Source organism: Ictidomys tridecemlineatus, chromosome 7 (genome assembly GCF_052094955.1).
Source record: "Ictidomys tridecemlineatus isolate mIctTri1 chromosome 7, mIctTri1.hap1, whole genome shotgun sequence".
Lineage (NCBI taxonomy): Eukaryota > Metazoa > Chordata > Mammalia > Rodentia > Sciuridae > Ictidomys > Ictidomys tridecemlineatus.
Genome location: NC_135483.1, coordinates 77,307,736 through 77,332,283, shown reverse-complemented (window position 1 = coordinate 77,332,283; position 24,548 = coordinate 77,307,736). Strand labels below are relative to the sequence as shown.

The 24,548-nt window shown below is 33.2% G+C and overlaps 1 protein-coding gene across 9 annotated transcripts in view; it reads left to right on the top strand.

Moving 5' to 3' along the window:
- The window catches only part of Sntg1 (syntrophin gamma 1), an 800,188-nt gene that overhangs the window by 534,062 nt on the left and 241,578 nt on the right, over window positions 1–24,548 (top strand). For all 9 annotated transcript variants that reach the window (XM_078017191.1, XM_078017195.1, XM_040294069.2 and 6 more), the window contains one exon: window positions 23,806–23,908. In XM_078017191.1, coding sequence (XP_077873317.1) covers window positions 23,806–23,908 — 103 coding nt within the window. The remainder of the gene's footprint in view (window positions 1–23,805; window positions 23,909–24,548) is intronic.

Genomic DNA, 24,548 nt, shown 5'->3' with positions numbered 1-24,548 from the left:
TTTTTTATGTTGATTTGAGCTTCTAACATATCATTTTCTATTCCCTATATTTTTTGTGTGTGTGTGGGAGAGGGCCCGGGAATTGAACCCTGGGACACTTAGCCACTGAGCCATATCTCCAGCCATTTTTTATGCTTATTTTTAGAGACAGGGTCTTGCTGAATTATTTAGATCCATGCTAAGTTGCTGAGGCTGGCTTTGAACTCTCAATTCTCCTGTCTAATCTTCTCAAGCTATTGGGATTGAAGGTGTGCCCCACTGCGCCTGGCTCCCTATAGAAATTTGTATACCACTTGTTTCGGTGTTTGTCTACTTGTATGATATTTTCTGTTATTGTTTATCTGATAAAGTAATTATTCTTCCACTACAGAATGATAATTACCTCTCAGGATATAGAATTCTGAATGTGTGTTATCTCCATCAATCCTTTAAATATTTTGATTTCTTTTTGCTTTTTTGGTTTCTCCTGAGAAGTCAGCTATAATTCTAATTGTTCTTTCACTATTTATAAGTTGTTTTTATTACCACTCTTTCTTTAGGATTTCCTCTTTGTCTTTGATTCCCCTCAGTTTGAGTTTATGTAGTACCCAATATAAATAATATGTATCCATGCAAAAACTTGTATAAAAGTGTTCATAGCAGCATGATTTATAATGACCAAATTTAGAAACAACTTATCATCTAGTAAGTGAATAAACACAATGCAATATAACCATATTATAGAATAGTATTTGGCAACAAAAAGAATTAAGTACTGACACATATTAGAACCTGGGTAAACCCTATGAACATACCAGGTATGTTAGTCAATTTGCTATCACTGTGACAAAATATCTAAAACAAACAATTTGAAGGAGGAGAGGTTTATTTTGCTTCTTTATTTCAGGTGTTTCTATGGTCATTTGACCATATTGCTTTGGACCGGAGGCAGTACACTGCATCATGTTGGGAGGATGAGATTGAAGAGGTCCGTTCACCCCAGGGTGGCTGAGAAGCAAAGGGATAGAGTGAGCTTCTTGAATGAAAATATTGGCATCCAAAGGCCTGACCTCAGTGATGTCATTTTCTTAAAATAGGTCCCGTGTCTTAAAGCCACACCTCCCAGTAGCTCCACAGACTTGTCACCAATCTTTGAGCAAATGAGCCTTTGAGGAAATTTAATGTCCACATCATGGTACTAAGTAAAAGAAGCCAAGCATGAAAGACCACATGTTGCATCACTGCGTTTATACAAAATATCAAACAAAGCAAATTTATTGAGGTGGAGTAATGGTTAATAAAAACAGAGAGAAGGGGGATACAGAAACCGTTAATGATTATGGTTTTTTTTTTTTTTTTGAGGGATTGATAAAGTAATTCTAAACTAGTCAATAGTGAGTACACAACTCTGAATATAAAAAAAAAACACTGAGTTTTCCACCTTACATAGGTGAATCTCATGGTTTATGAAGAGTTTAATTGATGAAGATGCAATGTAAAAAGTAGCACAGACGTGAAATCTTTTTGTATGATTCAAATATTATTTTGATTTAATTTCATTCAACTTTTTTTGTGGTAAAATAAAAGGCAAATACGTCAATCTTTTTTTTCAGTAAATCTATAGGTTAATAAATTATTATAAGGTGAATAACTTTTTAATCATTACCATACCAAGAAAAATAATTTGACTTATCATTCAGTAGCCCCACTGTGAAATCTAGCTTAATCATTAACCTCCAAATGTAACTGCTCTCCTAAGTTTTGTAGTCATCACTTTCTTGGGTGATTTTTATCCCCACACAGTGTTGTTCAGTTTTATATAATTTGATATTCAGCTTTACTTCACTTTTTTTTCCCTTCATACTTTTCTTGGTACTATAAATTGACCCGAGGGCCTTGCACATGCTGAGCACATGTTCCACCACTTAGATATTGGCACGTTCGTGTTCACTGTAGTGGTATTCAAAATATCCAAGGAGTAGAAGGAATTCAAATGTCCATTCAGAGAAGGATGAATATGTGAAATTATATATAAATATAAATATAAATAAATAAATAAATATAAATAAATGTTATTCAGCCTTATATATAATGGAAGAAAGGAAATCCTTTCACATGCCACCATATGGATAAACACTGAAGATATTTTACTGAGTGAAATTATCCAGCAAAAAAATATAAATCTTGTATGATTCCACTTTACACAAGATATTTATAGTAATAATAATAGTAATAAAAAAAAACAGAAAATATGTTGGTGTTACCAGGGGCTGAGAGAGAGATTAAATAAAGATGTTTTTAAAGGCATATGGAGTTTACATTTTGAAAGATATAAACACTTTGTTGAAAAATAATTTTATTCTGCTTATCTCTTTTGAAGTAAATACTTAAAAGTGTTTCAGTTGATAAATTTTATATTGTTTATTTTACCACAAGTAAATGTAAAATATTATTACAAATCACATAAAAGTTCAGATATATACTGAAAAAAGTCAATAACTCTGGCAACTGTAGACTTACATATTCTCCCTTTGCATGGTTTTCAGTATTCCTCTTTTACCTGACTGGTTTTAGTACATACCTCAATAGCTACCCTGGAATGTGAAAAGACCCAAGATAGAAGAACCTAGCACTTCTTGGGTGCAATTAAATCCTATGATAGAACCTAGAAAACTTCAACCATACTATTTTATTTTTTATGTTTTATTTTATTTATTTATTTGTTACTGGGGATTGAATCCAGGGTTGCATAACTACTGAGACACATCCCAGCCCCCTCCACTTTTTTGTATTTTATTTAGAGATAGGGTCTCACTGAGTTACTTAGAGCCTTGCTAAATTGCTGAGGCTGGCTTTGAACTTGTGATCCTCCTGCCTCATCCTCCCAAGCTGCTAGTATTACAAGCATGCTCCATGTCGCCCAGACTTCCACCACACTATTAACATCTCATTACCCACTTCCAAATTAATCTGAGAGAACACAATGACAATAACAATATCTTTTATACCTTATAACCTACCTTACCAGAAAAAAATCCTGGTTAAAAAAAAAGGTAACTAAAGTTTTTTTTTTTTTTTAATAAAAAGAACTTTAAAAATCATTTTAGTATTCTGGGGCATCTCAACATGGAATGAAAATATGACCTCATATTCTAAATGCATGTACAACTAAAGACAAAGAAATTCAACATAAGCACCATTCTCAATTTGATAAAATTATTTTCCATGGAGTATGAGTTAAATGGTCTGAAACCACCATACACATATAACATAATTAAATATTAAGTAAAAGTTGGTGAATGGCAGAGCCAGGTTTTTACTGTTGGGGTAGAAGGATAAAGATAAGTGAGAGAGTTTCAAGTGGATCATGTGATATTGAATAATAGTTGGAGACATCATTAAGAACTCCTATTTAGCTAATATAGATAAAGTTCATAGCATCTTATGCATTAATATAGATATGAATAGAGGAATTCCCTATTTATTTATGGGGCATACTTCATGAGACACCCAGGAGATGATTGAAATTGTAGTACTGAGCCCCACTATATTTTCTAAGCAAACATGCCTACAATAAAGTTTAATTTATAAATTAGGTACAGTAAGAGATTAACAATAATTTGTAATAAAATAAAAGATACAATAATACAAAAAGTTGTGTAAAACATAAGGTTGCTTATCTATCAGTTTTTAATTATTTTATTTTCATTAGCATGTATTAATGTACAAGTTAATGTGTTCAATCATGGTATTTCTATCCATTTAATCTATGCATTGATCAAACCATTCACTCTCCCTTTATCTATCCTTCTTCTATCACACCTTTCCCATCCTCTAGTAATCACTACTCTAATTCAAGTCACCTATATTTTTTTAGCTTCCACATATGTAAGTGAGCATATGTTACTTGTCTTTTTGTGTATTATGGTTTGGATGTGATGTGTCCCCCAAAGCTCATGTGAGAGACAATACAAGAACATTAACTAAAATGAATGAGTTATGAGAGCCTTAACCCAATCAGTGAACTCATCCCTTGATGAGGCTTATTTGAGTGGTAACCAAAAGTATGTAGGGTGTGACTGTACGAGGTGGGCACTGGGGGCCTGCCTTAGGGTATATATTGTGTGCCTGGAGAGAGGAACATCTCTCTGCTTTCTGATCACCAAGGGAGTCACTTCTCCATCACACCCTCTGCCATGTTGTTCTGCCTCACCTCAAGCCCTGATGAATGGGTCCAGCTGTTTATGGACTGAGACCTCTGAAACCATGAGCCTTCAATTAAATTTTTCCTATTCTAAAACTGTTCTTGTCAGAGCTTTTAGTAACAGCAGCAAAAAGCTGACTGAAACACAATGTCTAGCTTATTTCACTTGACATTATGTGGTGCATTTCCATCCTCCTGACAGGATTTCATTGTGGTTTATGGCTGAACAATATGGCAATTTCTATTTAAAATTTTTGGAGCATGGTTGATTGTGGTTAACTGAAACAATGAAAAGTGAAAAATGAAGGTGAAACTACTTAAAGACAAATCCATTAAGATAGGTAACTTTTCTTGCTTTGTCATCTAGAAGCTTAAAAGTTACCGTTATTCCATTTGTAATGAGTATGAGCATATCAAGTAGTCAGTTTTATTTTTTTTTGGGGGGGGGCAAAAGTAATTGAACCCAGGGGCACTTACTCACTGAGCCTCATCCCCACCCCTTTTTATTTATTTATTTTTTAATTTTGAGTCAGGGTCTCACTAAGTTTCTGAGGGCCTCACCAAGTTGCTAAGGCTGCCCTTGAACCTTTGATCCTCCTACCTCAGCCTCCCACTGGGAGATGGTAGAACCTTGAAGATGTGGAACCTAGTGAAAGGAAGTTAGGGGATTGGAGACATGTCCTCGAAGGGCCTATTGAGACCCCAACCCCTTTCTTTCCCTTGTTCACTTTCCATGTGCCACGCAGTGAGCAGCCTTCTCTTCTATGTGCTCCTGTTCTGACGTGCTGTACCCCAATATTACCAAAAGCAATGCACCCACCAATCAGGAACTGAAACCTCTAAAAATGTGACCCCAATAGAACTTTCCTCCTTTTAAACCATACACACCTGTGTGTACCACTGTGCCCAGCAGTCACTTCTTGGTTTCTAGAACCATTCTCTAATACATGAAAATACAATTGCTTAAAAAGTCAGTTGCTTCAAGGATTGGGGCAGGATATGTTTAAGATGAGCCTGGATCATTTTATAACATCAAGTACACACACACACACACACAGACACACATACAAATGCACCAGTGATGTGAACACATCAGGGGGCAAATAAGCTAACTGAAGGAGACCCCAAGAGCCCAATATAGGGCCATTTAAACAAAGGGTTAGCATAGTACTGGATTTTTAATTCTGTGTATAAAATACATTTTCATATCCATGGTCCTCACTGATATAAATTTCTAAGTTGCTGAATATCTAAATGGGAAAGAATAGACAAATCTATGAAAAACAACTTTGAACAATTTATGCAGAAAAGCCATACTGACAGGTGAAGAATGACTTGCCATTCCTTAAGCATGGACTATTTTATATTATATACAACTTTTTTTTCCAAAAAATACAGTATGAAAACATAGTGATAGGGATAACTTTAAAGCATAGAAACCTTAATATTCTACTTCAGTCACTTGATGAAGGTCGATAAAAAGTGTGAGAGTCCTGGCAAATCACATGTACTCTTGATATGACATGAGGAAAATGACACTTTCCTTCTGTGGTCTTCTTTCCAAAATCAAATAAACCAATTTTAATTCTGAGAAAAAGATCCAAAACATCCTAATTCAAGGAAGTACTACAAAATAACTGACCAGGACTCCTCAAAACTGTTAAGGTTATTAAAAAAAAAAAAACAGAAAATTATGACACACTGTCACAGCCAAGAGAAACCTAAAGAGATATGACAAATAAATGGTATGGAACATCCTGAGATCCTAGAACTGAAAAACACTTTAGGAAAATATCAATGGATTCAAGTCAATAGGAAACATCAATATGGGTTCATTGCTATACCGTGGATCTGAAGTGTCTCCCAATGGCCCATGACTTAAAGCCTTGATCACCAGCCTGTGGTGCCAGTGAGAGAAGGTCAAACCTTTAACATGTGGGACCCAGTAAAAGGAAGTTAGGTGATTGGAGACATGTCCTTGAAGAGTCTGTTGGGACCCCAACCCCTTCCTTTCCCTTGTTGGCTTCCCATGTGCCACGAGGTGAGCAGCCTTCTCTTCTATGTGCTGCTGTTCTGATGTGCTGTACCCTAATATGACCAAACGCAATGGGCCCACCAATCAGGAACCGAAACCTCTAAATATATGAGACCAAATAAGGCATTCCTCTGTTTAAACTAATTTTCTCAGGCATTTTTTTTTTCCAGCGATGGAAAGCTAACACATTCATTAACGGTGGCAGATTTGCCCAAATATACTATTAATATGTAAAATGATAATAGTACCTTTAAGTGAGTGTGGGGTACATGGGGTCTCTGTATCTTACCTTTTCAATCTTCTGTATGTCTTCACCTGTTTTAGCATTAAAAATTTTATTTTTACGAACTGAATAAATGGGTACTTCCTATGATCTCATTTTTTTTGTTGCTGTTGCTGTTGTTTACTTCTATTTTTCTCTCTGTGCAGAATGTCAGCCCAGTGGAGGCTGAAAGTCATTCCTTTTTACAAAGCCTTGTAGATTTACACAACGCTATTGATCAATAAATGTATAGTGAATGAAATATTGAAACTCCCTCTCCACCTTCACCTACACAGACCTGTTAGTCTAAGAAATAGTTTTTCTCCTCTCTTGTTTTTCTTCTTTTCTCACTGTTCTAAATAATTTCCACACTTTTTACATTCACCTGACAAAACAGTTCTTCTATCATTTTAAGAATCTACACACATCAGCCTTCAGTCTATTGATTTTAGAAAATGAGTTTGCTTTTCCCACAAAGAGGCAGGACATTTCACAAGGATCAACAGTATCTGGATTTATATGCATTATTTAAAACCACACCCTTTGGGAAATTCTTCAAATTATGTGTTATTCTTAATATATTTCTATACTTAGTTGCTTCAGGGTTAATTCTTTAATTACAGATTTTTGATTCTTGCTTAACTATTTACGTCTTTCCAATGATAGATTTCTGAATGAGATATAAAATTCAGAAAGATGAAATTTAAAGTTCTTCTCTATTCTTAAAATTTCCTGATTGTCAATTTATTCTTGTAACTACTGAATCAACTTTCTAAACACCAGTTTTGATTTTTTTTAAAACTTACTTATTGGTTCTTTTTAGTTATACAGGACGGCAAAGTCCACTTTGATATAATTATACAAGCATAGATTATACCTTATTCTGGTTAAAGATTATATTCTTATAGATGTACATGATGGTAGGATTCACTGTTGTTTTCATATACATTCATGGGAAAACTATCTCAAATTCTTTTCACTGTCTTTTCATTCTGGGGGCGAGGTGCAGGAGGGATTTACTGTTTTATCATATATGTATATAGGAAATCTATGTTGTATTTATTTATTTATTTTCATACCAACGATTGGATCCAGGGGCTTTTAACCACTAAACCACAACCCCAGGCCTTTTTTTTTTTTTGTATTTTATTTAGAGACAGGGTCTCCTAAGATGCTTAGGGCCTCACTAAATTACAGATTCTGGCTTTGAACTTGTGATCCTTCTATCTCAGCCTCCCAAGCCTCTGAAATTATAGGCGTACACAGTTGTGCCCAGCTCCTTTTGCTATCTTGAATTTGAAAATGTCTGGGGCTACTCATCTTTCATTCTAATTACAAACTATATCCACCAAGAGCATATTCTCAAAATTTGCCTTCCTTCTTTTTCTCTGAAATACTTAGTATGCCTGCATGGCTGAAACTCTCTTCCCCAATCCTTTTAGGGATGCCTACAATTTCAAACAGCTAAGTTACTTAAATGTTGAAGTTTCCTGGAGTTTCTCTGGTAGTTTTTAACATGAGAAAGTGAATGGGCGCATATGGTTAGATATTTCCATGTTTATTTCATTGGGGTTATATGTTTTTACTGAATCGTTCCCTTGATTGAAATATTTTCATTGTAGGAAGACATAAACATTTCATTATAAAGTATTTTGTATGAAAACATTCTTATTTTGATGTGTGTAAATATTTTTTTGAGTAACAAGAGCTAACATTTATCAAGTAAATATAAAATATCAAGCTCTTCCATAATATTTTGCTAGTAGTCAAGCACCGAATCCACATAAACCTGTTAGGTAGCTATGACAATTACTGTTATTTCAGTGCTGATAAAAATATATTTCATAGAGATTAAATCAACTACTTAGGGTAATACAGCTGGAAAATTGTGGAAATAGAATTTGAACTAATGGAATTTAGCTTCAGAGCCCAAATTTTAACAAGGACACGTCACTTAGAGTTAAAGGATTGTGGATAATTTTGTTAAAATAATTTTTCTTATGAAAATATACTGGGAGATAAAGTTCTTGGCTTTTCTATTTTTTCTTCTGCATGTAATAGAGCCTGGTTGTTGATGGATCTTTGTGATCATCTGGCTTCCTGCCCTGAATGTGAAACTCCTCTGATGCAAGTGTCTACAGTGCTTTTAAGGGTTCCAAACATGCAGTGTGTTTTGTGTTAATAGAAAAATGCTTTCTCTCCTGCAGAATTTAAAAAGGGTTTTCTCAGTTCCTGTTTTCTGCCTTTCTTCCACTGGAGGGAAATTCATGGCTTATTTTATCTCATTCACACTTCCATACCTCTCCAAGGAGGGTCCCTTTCTCTGTTTCATAGGAGACCTCTGTGTAGCCATTGGGCCCAGGGAACATCCTTTTCCCGGCTGTCTTTCATAGCAGTTGGTGGTGGGTTTCTGCTCTTGCAAATCTACACATTTCCTCACATTCCTCTAGTTAAGACAACTGGATAAAATCACTGCATTTTGAATTCCTGAGTTGGTTTTCTATTGAGTAGACCCTGACAATTACAAATATTTACCTGTATTTCAAGTTTTCCTGGGCTCTTTAATGATTGCTATTGCATTTTTTTCAACGTTCAGTAAATGTTAGCCGATTAGGAAAATAAATTAGACAAAGAAACAATATAAAAATCGACCCATTATTAACTGTCTAGTTTATGCAATAGAAAGACCTTACCTGAGGATAGACTACTGCTGAGTAGAATCACTTATTAAACGTCTTAAAGTATAATACTCATGCTTTACTTTTTAACTTATAAGACATTGCACATCCTTCGATATAACATTTTTACTAGTTCACTCCCACCCCTGACCTCCTTCAGTCTATAAAATTTTATGTTTATTCTGATTATAAAAGCTAAGCATATTTTTTTTTTCCTGAGCCGTGTGTCAACATGAGCAAATTTAATTTGGAACTGGCCAGGGATCAGATGTGCAGTCAATTTTGTAATGGATTGGGCCACTTTTAGTTCTTTGCTGATGTACCTCAAAAAATATACAAGGGAGATATTTGTCAAAACCCATTGCAACAGTTGGAGCTGTAGTGACTGGTCTACCGAAATTTATTTATTGTTTATTAAGTGTGATATAAGCAGAGACAATTTAACAAGCTTCTCACATGTAACACCACAGGATTCAAGAAAATATATGGAAACCAACTAGCAGTGATCATTAAAATAGATAAGATACAATCTACTAGCATGAATATGTTAATAACATAAAGAATGCACAACGTTAATGATCTTTCAAGTTTTCCTGTCACATTGGCCTGATGGCAAAACTTTGTCAAACACAGCTTTGTATTCTTTACAAAATTATGTCTTGAAATCTCATTGTTGTTTTAATTTACATTTCTCTAATTGATAGACATTGAACATTTTTTCATATATTTGTTGAACATTCATATTTCTTCTTTTGAAAAGTGTCTGTTCAGTTCCTTTGCCCATTTGTTGAATGGACTCTTTGGGTTTTGGGGGGTTATTTATTTATTTATTTTTGTTAATTTTTTTTTTTTAGTTCTTTGTATGTCCTGCAAATTAATGCCCTATATGAGGTGCAGGTGGCAAAGATTTTTCTCCCATTCTGTAGACTCTCCCATTCATGTGTCTCACTCCAGTTGGAATGGCAATCATCAAGAATACAATTAACAATAAATGTTGGTGAGGATGTGGAGAAAATTGTACACTCATCATTTTTGGTGGGACTAAAAATTGGTGAAACCACTCTGGAAAGCATTATGGAGATTCCTCAAAAAACTAGAAATGGGACCATCATTTGACCCAGTTGTTCTACTCCTTTTATATACCCAAAAGACTTAAAATCCTCAGACTACAATGATGCAGCCATATCAATGTTTATAGCAGCTCAATTCACAATAGCTAAGCTATGGGACCAATCTAGGTACTTATCAACAGATGAATGTTTTTATATTACTTTTGAATGATGAAAGAAATCATCATATTCATCTATTTCCTTATCAGCTGCTGAAACAAGATTATGTATATATTTCCTGCTTACATCAAGGAAAGTTTCAAGGAGTGGTGTGAAAAAGGTCTAAGAATTCTGTTCCCGGTTCTTTCACAAAACAATATCAAAGAGTAGGCACGCTTTATTGCTCTTAATTGTTTCCTGTAAAATGCTATATTTGTTGCTATTAATCAGTTTTGTGGTTTCTGCACAGAAATGGAAGTGAGACAGTCAATTCCAGCAGTGAGTGGAAACAGTGCAGGTCCTAGATTTTCAACCCTGCATGTAACATGTTACGGATGTATTTATGCAGTCCCTGGTTTATGAAGCTGAGATAGGAACAGAGTCAGCAGAGTTGTAGTGATTTCCCAGTCCAGTGATCTGACAAATTGTTGCCCCAATCAAGCTGTCAAGATGTCTTTCTCATGCTTCCTCTTTCCTCTCACCAGGTTGTATTTGTGGAGTAGCTCTATCCGGGGGGCTTCTTCGCAACCCCACGTTGCTATGGAGACCAGAGAAATATTAAACATAGAAGTGAAAGCAGCTCCTTTTCTTCCTCTTATTAATAACAAACAAAACCCTTATCCTACTCAAAACTTCAAATATAACTAAGGCAGGTGGAGTAAGAACAAGGGAATTTTTAAAGATGCGTGAGTCTTATGCCTTTAATACTCCATATGGGCTGGGAGCCCGGCTCTGTTATTCCCACCTACTCACCACCTGTTTGGTAAAGGCAGTGTTTATGAGAATTACAATCAGTAGTTTCTTGAAATGCTGTTTTATTTGAAAGTATTATTTGTGAGTTCACACATTCTCAATGAACCCTCATTCTTTTAAAATGTCTAGCTGGATGTAAACTGTCTCAAACTTATGTTTCAAATGAATGACCTCAAGTCTTCTGAAATTGGCATTTACTTCAGTTCCTTTAACGAGATGCAATTCCTTGTGACTACACCATCCCTGGAAAGTCACACAAGATGCATAAATTGCAGGGGCCTCTGCTGAAATGCAATCATAGGACTTGAAGATTCTCATATCACTGGCAACAAACTAGGTTTAACATAGTGTCATTGATAATATGTACTCTGCTTTGGGAGATTCCTTGGAATGTGATAATGATTGATTTAGTTTGAAGAGGAAAGGGAATGAGCATGAAATCTGAGTCTGAAACCCAAAGGATTGCACATCAGAGTTCCTAAAGGGTTTGTCTGTTTTGTCATTTAGGTACCGATGATGGAAGGGTCCTTTTGGACTCTGTTGGATAACAAAAGTAGGGCTTAACATAGAAAAGTGGACTAGAAAACAATCTGAAGTCACAAAATAGAAAGGCAATGATTTTATAATTTGATAAATGTCATCCTTAGCTCTCCTCACTCATTTCCAAATAAAGAAAGAGGCATACCTGATTTCCAAATATATATTAAATTTTGAAGAATCACATAAAGTCCATGGATCTTGTATAATTCAATAAATATATTAATGGATTTTATAATTATTATATGTCTGACATTTCTGTGTATGACAGATTTCTTGGAAGACTGAAATTTAGAGTAATCACTGAATAATAGAATGGATTATCTTTCAAAAAAATATTTAGCAACACATAAGAAAGACTATTTTCTTCCTATTTATTTAACACGATACATTTGGGACATGCACAGATATTTTTAAGTGTTTTTTGAATTATGGAGTTCCCAAAGAAACCATTGCTTTTCCATGATGGCACAGCTGTGTTTCCCTGGGAAGACTTCAGTTTAATAGGAAGTTCTGGCACAGCCCACTCCACAGTGTCCCCACGGTGCTGATTATGGTATCAGATTATCTCTGTTTACAGGGGATGGATTCAAAATTCAGAATAACATATTTAAATGACTCGTGCAATAGACTGAAATGACATTACATGACAGGGAGCAATGTAAGCAGTTCTAAAATATTTACTTCTTAGTTCAATGTTTTGCAAACATTTTGTGATAATATGCATAAACAAATATTTAGCAACCATATTCTGCAGCTGTAAATTGAATGTGGGTGTGATAGTGTTTAGCTTTGTTTTTCAGTTCTTGGCAATTCATTATGCTTGAGATAATCTTATACAGAATTTTAATAAATAAGGAAAAAGTGTTGCTTTCTCTCTTCCTTCAACAATTCTACTTAACTCTGGTACCCTAATTATAAAATAGGCATTTATATAACTATGGATTTACACTTATGAATTTAAGGTAAATATGTGCTAAGTTATTTACATGAGATGCAGTTGTATCAATATTTTCAACTGTATGATAGTTTATTTCAACAGTTTGAATTTTTTTGTAAGTAATGCTACAGGAATAATCATAAGTAACTATAAAGGATAAGTCAAAGAAGAGAAGAAAGTATTAAACTGGAATTGAAACCCAGAAGGGAGATCTACATCCTTAAGTTACATCTGTAAAGCTACATCATAAATGGAAATATTGCAAGTCTTATGGAAATGTTCCCTTGGTTTTCTGTGTCCTCTATAAATAAAGAGATGGAGGTTGATATGTGCTGATTATCATCTCAAAATTGATATTAGAATAAAATATACTTTTTAAGAAACTATGTAATATTTTCTTTTGACTTATTTAAAAGAATTTTATCTAAAAATTTAACTGAAGTAGAAACATAAAAATTGTCTATATTAACAAAGTACCATCTAGCATTTTGATTTATGCAGACCTGGTAAAGTATTACACTTAAATATATACCTTTAAAATCATGCTGAGCATATTCATCTCCTGAAACATGTATCATTTCTTCATAGTGAAAACATTCCCTAATCTTTCTTCTTGCTTCTTGTTACATAGTACCTAACTGTTACCTGTAGTCATCCTACAGAGCAAAACTCCCCCAGAGCCCCTTATTCCTATAGAACTCTGTTAAGTGAAATAAGCCAGTCACAGAAAGACAGGTACAGCATGTTCTCACTCCTATATTGACTATCAAAAATTGATTCATAGAAATTGGGAGTAGCATATTGGTTACCAGAAGCTGGGCAGATGAGAGGAGGAGAGGAGTATTGGGAAGCATTGATCAGTGAGTACTAAGTTTCAGTTAGGTAGGAACATGGATGTCCCATTGACCTTTCTGGAAAGTAGGAGGGGAGAAGTCACTTAAACATGGACATCTTGTCCACTCTGTCATGTATTGTCTGCTATATGGGAGCAAGTCACTTGGCTTTACAGTGTTTTCAAGTATTCATTTGTAAAGTCAAATATAACTTTCGTTTGTTTCACAGGCTTTATTTTATAAAACTAAAGCTGTATTGTATTTAGGCACTTAGAGTAACTGTATAAGCTCTTATTTTTAATGATAATTAGTATATTGTGCTGTTATTTATTTGAATAAATGTGAATGATCACCCATTCAATTGATTGTAAGACTTTTCACAGAAACAAATTAACAAATCAAAAGAACATATTAGATAGTATGGTCTAATTGCCAGTAGAGAAAATATTGTCTTGAGTATTTTAACAATGTTGCATGTCATGTGGGTCGTTTTTTATCTCTGAAAATGTACTTGTTGTGTATTTCAGTTCATTAAAGATGACAGCAATGTTCAAGAGAGGTAAATTGGAGCTTTGCCATCATGAAATGTACAATTTACATATTGGTATAGTTTTGTTTCTACTGTTTCAAATAATCTTTTATCAAACAGATGTAAGAATGAAGCTAATTTTTCTTCATTGTTTTTATCCAGATAAGAATGACATAGTAAATATGATCTTCTTCCTTGTTTTTTTTTTAATTTATTTATTTACTTAACCTTAGGAAGTTTTCAAACCATAAAAATTTTCTTTTAAGATCATTCAAAAGCATGATGTCAAGATCTAATGGTGGCCTGGATAGGAGCTGCATATAGAAATTAGGAGCACTGGCATATGCCTGTAATCCCAGCTGCTCTGGAGGCTGAGGCAGGAGGATTACAAGTGTGAGGTCCGTCTGAGGAATTTAGCAAGACCTTAAATAACATAAAGTACCTCTGGGTTCAATCCTTAGTGTCCCCCTCCTCCCCCCAAAAAAGAAGTTAAAACCCAAACATAAACAGAAACCTACTTTATTCATATCTCTTAGAAAGAAGTCATTAACTCAGGGGAACATAAACAACAAGCAAAACTTGCAATATTTCCATTTTCCATGTAGCTTTACAGATGTAAATTAAGGATGTAGATGTCTCTTCTTAGTTCTGGGTTTGAAGTCCATTTTAACACTTTCTTCTCTCCTTTGACTTATCCTTTATAGTTACTTATGATTATTCCTGTGGTATTACTTTTATACAAAATTTCAATCTACTTGGATTTATTATCAGCACATTGTATAAAACTGTGCTGGTTTATTTTCTTCTGTAAGAATAATCAGATATGTTGGCAACATTCAAAATCAGTTCTTTAAACACTAAATTAAAAAAAAAAACTCTTATCATATATTTCAAGTATTTCAAGTTCACATATGTTAAGATTTATTGGAGTTTTGCTCACTTCCAGTGATTTGTCTTCTCTAATATCAATAGGGTATCAATTTTATTACATAACTTCATAGCATGCTCAGATATTGAGAGTTCGAATCTTCTATCCCTACAACTGTTATTTTTTCTAAGATTTTCGTGTGTGTGTGTGTGTGTGTGTGTGTATGTCTGTGTGTGTGGAAATGTTTTAAAATTTATTTATTCATTTAATTTGGCTTTATAGAACATTTCAATAAGTATGTAGCTTATGAGGGCAAGGAAGAAATTTTGTTTTCTGTTCTTTAAAGAATTTTAAATTTACTTCAAAGCAATCTATGCTTATTAGTTAAATCCCTAAGGATTTTGTAGGGTTGATTTTCCATATTCTTCTGGTGTTTACTATTAGAATTGGGAAAGGTAGCATTTTGTTTGTTTTTGCTGTGCTGGGATTTTTTAAATTTAATTTTATTTTTCCTTTATGTTTATTCTTTGGGACCCAGGGATTGAACTCAAGGGCACCCAACCACTGAGCACATCTCCAGCCCCGGTTTATGTTTATTTATACACAGGTCTCACTGAGTTGCTTAGCGCCTCACTTTTGCTGACTCTGGCTTTGAACTCATGATCCTCCTGTCTCAGCCTACAGAGCTGCTGAGGTTACAGGCATGCACCACCATGCCGGGCTGTGTTGGGGTTTCATCTCAGGGCACTCCACAGGCAGGATGAACACGGTACCACTGAGCCACAGCCAAGTTCAGAAAAAGAGTATTTAATTTCTAGTATTGATTGAAGCGACTTCAACAAGTTACTTAGTTAATTTAACTGTTATTCAGTGGAGTCTATTGGATTTTTTAAGAATCATGCAGTGGTATTTTTAATAAAGAGAGATTATGTTAAATTCTCAGTGGCTATAAAAGTGGTTTTTTTATTTCACTGCTTTTTTGTCAAAACTCATCAAAGATTATTGAAAAATCATGGGGATGGAGGGCATCTTCAGATAATACCTGATTTTAATCAGTATGGTTTTATCATTTTAACATCTAGGGCAGTTTTTATTTGTTTGAAATCAACTTTATTGAACTTATGTAACAAGGACTCACTATGAGCCAGGTGGCACCTGAGGCTATTTAAATACATCTCTGGACAAGATAGAGCTTGCTGCTATTGTATAGCACAGGTTTCAAGGGCAGAGACAGACAAGGGCAGAGGAGAGGTTATATCTGCTGTAAGTAGATTACATGTCAGCACAGGATGGGGCAGTTTGGGAGATGCTTATCTGCATGGAAAATGACAGATAAAGCAGGCAAGCAAAGAAAGAGGTATGTAGAGAGCTGTATTAATTAGGTTAGTGAGCAAAGAACTCACCACTGAGATTTCTGAGCAAAGAATAGAGGGAGGTGAGAACAATACCACTGCAAGTGTTTACTTAAAGAGCATGCTGGGCTCAGCCCTAAGCAGGGAGCAGGACAGTGGGTTGCTTCTATTCTCATTTCCTTAGCAGTTTTATTAGAAATTGTTGCTCAATTTGACCAAATGTCCTTCTAAAGTATTTTAAATATCTAGTGGAAATATATGTCTTTCACTTGTTGATGAAATACTGATAATAATTTTTGAAATTAACTTTATTGACAATAATTTCCAGATTTTTTTAGGGTTGTCTGTTTAGAAATAAAACTATATAATCATAGCACAATATTATTTTTTATTTTCTGGACTGAAAATGCTTATACTGTTTTTATAATATATATGTGTATATAGATATATGTGTATAGATGGATAGATAGAGATATAGATATTTATATATTCATTTATATATCATCATTATTATTTTCCACCCATTCATAAGCCAATGCATGAGAAAGGATCCATTTACTTGATGCATTCATGAGGTGGTTATTTTAGGGTAAATGAATAGTAAAGCACATTACAGTTTCTATTTAGTTTGTAAAGCAACTTGTCAAAATCAGTCCTCAATGTCATGTTTAAGATCATTTACAGCCAAGATCCAGGACTTTAGGCAATAATGAATTGAGCTCCATGTTAAGGTAAAACACTAGGTGACCATTCCCCTCAATGTCATTAGCAAAAAGCAATAATTAGTATTCTTCTCTTATTTCTCCTGAAAACAGTGAGGCCAGTAATGAACATGCTTAAAGCCCTGCCTCACTACTTTACAGTCTCAGAAGATACGTGTGTGTGCCCTGATGTGTGCTCCCAATTGTCCCAAGCAAAGTGGCCATACTCTCTTTTTCAACAAGTGACAGCAATCCCAGCTCTGGCCCTCTTGTGATCACACACATGAATGGTGGCTAGTACCTAAATTCCTCTTTGAAAGCTTATAAAAATAGAACGGCCTCCCAGGAAACAGAAGAAAGAGTCAAAGAACAACAAAAGATTTTATGAGGTTTTCCTTTTACCAGTAAGTAGAACATAAGAACACCCGGTTTATAAACTGAGTTCTTAGATTTGTAATGAATTTGATATTAAACCCATAAATATCACTTAATTCCATTTCCCTTTTTCATTCTGACTGACTGCAATCATTCACCAACTTCTGTTTCTTTGCTCAGGTACATAACCTAAGGCAATTTGAGAGAATAACTATGCTAATTGGAATCATAAAATGTGAATGAAAACAAAAAATGATAATGGGATTTGTTGATGCAGATTTCTGATTTTACAGGAAATATCTATTTTCAATCATTTATGTTGTATAAACTGTATTTTCAAACTTGACAATATTAGACTCATAGAAAGTGCTTTCAAAGCATAGGAGAAAACCTGAAAAAAATTACACACTATCTTAATTCTCTTCACTGAAAAGGTTATTACCCCTACATTAATTAAGAAAAGAATATGAGTCAAAGGCTCAAAACAGACAAATACCTATGTGTCTGTGGCTTTTTATTTCAAAGCAAAAATCTGTCCATGGTGAGAGTTTATAGGTTTTTAAAGATCTTAAGTTTCTCAGTTATACTTGAACAGAATTTCAAGGTTGAAGCACAAATGTAAAGATATAAAAGAGAACAGTTGTCTATTACTATTTCTTAGGTACTCAAATGAACTTACACATGTCATATTTGCACTTATTTTTAACCTACATATTATTTATTGTACACTTTGAATATGAGAATTCAGTTGCTTTATTCCACTTCCTCCTATATTTCACTTTGTCAAAATTCTCCAGTCAGTTATATACTATTGATGATATCAATGTTGTGTTTATGCTATCATGTCAATGCAAATCCATAATAAAAAATAATAAGATCAAAGTAAGCCAAAAAAAAAGAAATCAAAATTGGACTTTGAGTGTGTCTTGAATTTATATAAAAATAAAGCATAAATAATATTGTTATTATATATAGCAAATCATGATATAAAATATTCCTCTATTGATTTAACTATTCATGTTAAATTTATTTGTTAATATTAACAAAATCTTATGATATTTTCATATCAATTTTGTACCTAATATTCTACAGTGAGCTCTCTTAATGACCCAATTATATCCTATGTAATAATGTCTATAAGTTATTAAATATTTCCCATCCTTAAAATACTGTTATCTCTGCATAATTACAATTTCCTTTTTTCCCAATTCTGTTACATATTATTTTCTTTCTTGTTTATTGCATTAAGATCAGAAAAATATTAAGGAAAAAAGGAATAATTGACATTTTTACCTCATTGTGAACTCAGAGATAAATTATTCAATAATTCACCATTAACAATGATTTTTTTGTAGATATCCTTTGAATATGTAGGATAATAGTGTGTGTACTCAGTTTTCTAAAAGGTTTTGTCCACTTTCTTTTACATCTATGAAAACTATTGCATCATTTTCTACATTTTCTTTTTAGTTTTAATATGGTGAAATACTTTTATTCTTTACATTGTTTAAAAATATTTTGTGTTGATAAAGCCACTCATATTGGAATGCAATTTTTATTCAGTAAACTCTACATGCTTTAAATAGTTCACAATTTGACAGTTTGATATATCTGGGTATACATGTACATATATGTGTCTGTTTGTTATCACTTACATCTAAAACTTTATTGAGATTTATTCTCAGCTCGTTATCTAAAAGTCAACAACATAGTCAAGATCAAATTTTCATTTACTCTACCATTTTATTTTGCCAACTTATGATTCTTTCACTTCTTCCTTTCTTCCCTTTAGTGAGATAACTAATTTGCTTTGTAACACTATAAGTTAGTGTGCATTTTCTAACATTTTATATAAATAAAATTGAATTATGGGGAGTATTTTACCTGACTTCTTTTACTCAGTGTAATTATTTTATACTCTTTCCCATTCTTTCAGTTTACAGTTATATCAATAGTACATTTTCATTTTTTCTTATTGTTGAATAATATTCTGTTTTAAAAGTATACCTCTATTTATCCATTCACCTTTTGATGGAAATTTAAGATGTCTCCAGTTTCTGAGAAACTCAAATGCAGCTACTATGAGCACTAGTGAAAAAATATTTGTAAAGCTTTAAGATTTCATTTCACTTGGCAAATTTCTGAAAATAAATGTGCTGGATCCTATAGTAGGTTTACATATCAATGTTTTGAAACTTACAAGGTCTTTTCTAAAGTTGTGCATTTTATATTACATGATCAACACCTGAGATTCCTAATTCCTCCACTACCTTGCCCAAGTCTGGTATCTTAGGCACTTATAATTTAGACATTTCAGAAGAATTAGAGTAGGTATCTCACTGTTGTTTTAATTTTCAGTTTCCTGATTTCTAATCATGTCAATCATATTTTTATGCACTCATTTGCCATAAATATAAGTTTCTTAGGGACATACATGCTTAAGAATTTTGCCTGTTTTCCTGGATCATTTGTTTGATTATTGATTTTTGAGAATTCTTTATATAATTTATCAGATAAAGATCCATTTCCTCATAGCTTGTAGCTCTCTTGAGAGTGTCTTTCATACAACAGAATGGTTAAGATTTTATAACTTCCAATTTAATCATTTCTTCTTTTGTGGGTTGTTTATGTGTAATAATTAAGAAATCTTTTTCTACTGTACTGTCACAAAGATTTTCTTTAAAATTCACTTCTAGGGATTCTATAATTTTACATTTTATATTTATATCTCTCATTCACTTTAATGTAGTTTTAGTATGTAGTTTGAGGTACAAGTTGAAATTCTTTTTTTTTGTTTTGTTTTATTTTTAATGATTACGCCTGAGATTCCCAGAGCACTGTTGATTGGGAAGATTGTTCTTTGACTTTTATTGAAAATTGTTTTTTTTTTTAATTTCTATTTGTGCCTGTTTTTGGACACTCTCCAAATTTCATCTATTTCTCCTTTTTGACAATTTCACATGACTTGATACTTTGTATAATTTCTGAAATCAAGTAATGTTAACAATTGTTAAGAACAAAACTTTTCAGAGATGGTGTATTCTATATTTCTTGAATTTTTACATGAATTTTAGAATACAGTTGTCAATTTCTGCAGAAAAGAGCTGCCTTCACATTGGAATTGCCCTTATCCTACCAGTATTGAGTTCTCTGGTGCACTTATTTACAAATTTTAAAATTACTCTTAGAAATGTTTTGGAGATTTACATGTATAGAACTTCATAACTTTTGTTAATACGTATTTTGTATTTTGTTCTTTTTATAAATGGTGCTAGTTTTTAAGTAAGAAATTCTAGTATATAAGACACAGAAAAATAACTGTTATTTGTATATTTATCTCATACTTTGCAGTGTTGCTAAAAATAACTATTAACACTTATTAGTTTTAGTACTTTTACCCCCTGAATTGTCTATATACATTATCATGTAATCTGGAGATAAAGATTTTTGTTGGGGGGGTATGGGGGGAGCCTGGGGTTGTGGCTCAGTGGTAGAGTGCTCCCCTAGCTTGTGCAGAACCCTGGATTCATTCCTCAGCACCACATAAAAATAAATAAAGGTATTGTGTCCAACTGCAACTAAAAAATAAATATTAAAAAAAGATTTTTGTATCTTCTTTTTGAATCTGGGTATTTATCCCCTCATCCTAGAATAGTACTCAATTAAAATTTTGACTAAAGTGGTTATTATGGATATTCTTTTACTTTTTCTTAACCCAGGGATTTAAGGCTCTCAATCTTTCACCATTTATAATGATGTTATTATTTTTATAGGTCTCCTATACCAATTTGAGAAAATTCTTTTTTACTATCATTATTTTCAGTGTTTATTACAAACTTCTTAAGGCTGTGGGTTCATGTTTATGACCCAATTTGAGAATTTTCAGTTATTATTTACATATTTTTACAGTCTTAGTATTCTTTCTCATCTCCCTTTTGATATAAACTTTGTATGCTTTGCTCTTATCATGTGGGTTACTGAATCTATGGTTTCTTAAAAATCTATAACATCTCTGCTATTCATTTTGGGTAAATTCTACTGTTCTACTTCATCTTCATTAGATCTATCCTTCCTCATCTCTATTTTTGAGCTACTACAGAAATTATTTTATTATGTTTATTATGTTATTTTGTCTCAGATCTATAATTTCCAGTTGGATCTTTGTTATAACTTGAAATTTCTTTGCTGGGATTTTGTAGTTTTTCATTTAAAAATTATTTAAAAGATTTGTATTTCCTCTGTGAAACATTTTCATTAGGATTGCATTAAAATTCTTGTCAGACATGTAAGTAGACTTACATTTTGGTCTCCCTGGGTGTTTATACCATCTGTGCCTTTGCCCATATTTGTTGAATATGACTGTCCATTGGGGTGGACATACAGGTGAGACCACACCTGCCATTCTCTCCTAACTAGGAAACTCAACTCATATGTGACTAAGACTAAAGATGTAGAGATTTTTGAGTACTCTGCTGTCAGTACATTTAGCAGGTAAATTATTTCTTTTATCAACTTTAAATTCACAGAGGATATAGGCATCCATTGAATCTCAATTTCACTTGCAGCTGGAGAAAAAATAGTATTTCCATAGGTTTTTCAATTTCCTCTCACTTAGAATTACCATCATTCTCACATTTCATATGAAGAGTATGTCATATATACTATTAAACAAATATCCAACTGTTCCACATATATTTGGGTATGATCATACAAATTGTGGTAAGTTTTTATTTGAATTACTGTCTTTGGAATAGAAGAAGGTCTTAGTTATATAAATATAGTTTTCATGTCAAAATTGCTAAGAAAAAAATATAGAATCAGATATCACAAATTACTTTGTACTAATTAAAAGGGAAATTCTCCCCTTTTAGTATTGCTGATACAACAATGATTTATGTTAGCTAAATTAAATTCACATAATAGTCATATACTGAAAAAAAATTGTCAGAAAATTTCAACATGTGATTTATTTCAATGTTGTTAGTTGATTATCTTTTCTCTTTCAAATTGATATTTTCAAAGTGATACTCCTGGTTGACACATGATTTTTATTGCATTTTTGCCAATTTGTTTATCATGATAGGCAACTATGTGTCTTAATAGTTTTCTTTTTTAGCAAGAATTAATTGCTTCACAAAGAGTTTTGTGCTCTATGGTTTCATTTACAATGCATATTTTGTTTTTTGTGGTGCTTGGCATCGAACCCAGTCTTGCACATACTAGACAAGTGCTCTACCACTGAGTCTCACTCTCGTATCTATGATATGAATTCTACACCATGTTCAAGGCTATTTCTATGGCTGAGATTCCATGCTGTTGTTGTCCAAGGAGGTGGAAAGAGTTTTTCCAGATTGAGTGTCCGGGTACCACTAATTAGGCAAAGGTATGCTTTCTTACTGGTGACCAAGAGCATTTCCATATCAGTGCGTGTTGTGGTGAGTTGCCCCTTGCCAGTGAGGAAGTGTGGGGGAGCGTTAACATGGGGTTTCCCTCTTAGACTCTACCCACCAATATGAGATCCCTGTGTGAAGGGAACAAGTGGCTTCCCTCACTGCACACTTGTGATAAGAAACTTGCCAGTGTTCCTGGTCATACAATGCCTCTAAGTAGGGAAGTATTTTCTGATCAAGTGGAAAGTTCCAAGTAAGAAGGAGTTTTTCTATATGTTTCATAACAAGTTATATTTGCATGTTTATGAACTGATTCTTCACTAACTATTCTTATTCCTCCTCTTAGTTTACATGAGCATTTAAAATTACAGATATATATCTACAAATAACTCTCCTACATCTTAGTCTTCCTTGAATTTTTAATTTTACATTAATAACATTTTTTGTGCTTTCGTTTTGGGAGAAATTGACATTCTTTTAACTAGACCTTTTCATTCTATAATTCACGAAATACTCCAGGTTTACAGGGAAAAGAGCAGGTTTAATGATGAAATAGGAAAATAATGCCTATATTTTGTACACGGTTTAACTGAATTGGTGTGATTTTGTTTAACTTGAATTAGTGCTTTGATCAATATTTTCAGCATCTTTTTTTTCTTATATTTGCAAAGCTTAGCCAATATTCTGGATAATCAGTGCCAAATAATTACTAAATTAATAAACAATGACTTGAACATTACATCTGTCTTTCTGTAGCTTCATGACATATTGCCTAGTTTTTCCAGATTCCGTGTCCTGGTACCACTAATTAGGCAAAGGTAGTTTAGACCATAAGCCCCAGAAGAACCTCAATAAATGTGAATGGAAGTGCACATTGTATGTGAAAAGGAGACCACCCAGAAAAACAGTGAGGATGGACATCAAAGGCTGTATTATTACAATGTAGAGTCATTGATTCCCTCTTATTTCAAAAAAAAAATGTTTCTGAGCACTAAAGACAGACAGGAGGTATAAAAGACAACCAATAATTTCAATGTTTCGTAATCATATAAAATTATAAAAATAATGATAAATGTTCATTTTAATTCTTTTTATTTTTAGGTTCAGGTTCTTCGAAATGCTGGAGAAGAAGTGACTCTAACTGTTTCATTTTTAAAACGAGCACCCGCCTTCCTTAAACTCCCATTGAATGAAGACTGTGCATGTAAGCACTTTTAGAGAATGGATAAAATATTCACATGATCACAGTCATTCTATAAAGCACTATTTTCTGACCAATAATTGGCAATTATTGGTCTGAATATTAGGATGACTACATAAATATTGACATTTTAATCATAAGGTGTTCTACTAAGGCTTATTACCTTGCATGCACAAGGCCCTGGGTTCAATCCCCAGCACCAAAAAAAAAAAAAAAAAAAAAAGGCAAATGTTATTTTGTTTCAGAGTATTCAACACAGTCCTTTTACAACCTGTAATTGAAGAAACATTGTTTGTTTCAATATCATAACAAACATCATTTTGCATTTTGTATTTGTATTGAATTTTATTCAGAATATTTGATAAATACATTTTATTTAGCTGAGAAATGATGCACTTAATTAAGTAGGAATTTAGACATAAGTTGTCCTGAAAAAAAGTAGAAAGTTTGAAGGAAGGATTTTCCTTTGTGGAAATGTAATAATTTAAATAAGAGTTACTTAAAACAATTCTTTGTCAGATATATTTTTTCTCTTTTTTAATTTTTTCTAATTAGTTTTACATGACATCAGAATGCATTTCAACTCATTGTACGCAAATGGACCACAACTTCTCATTTCTCTGTTATATAAGATGTAGAGTCA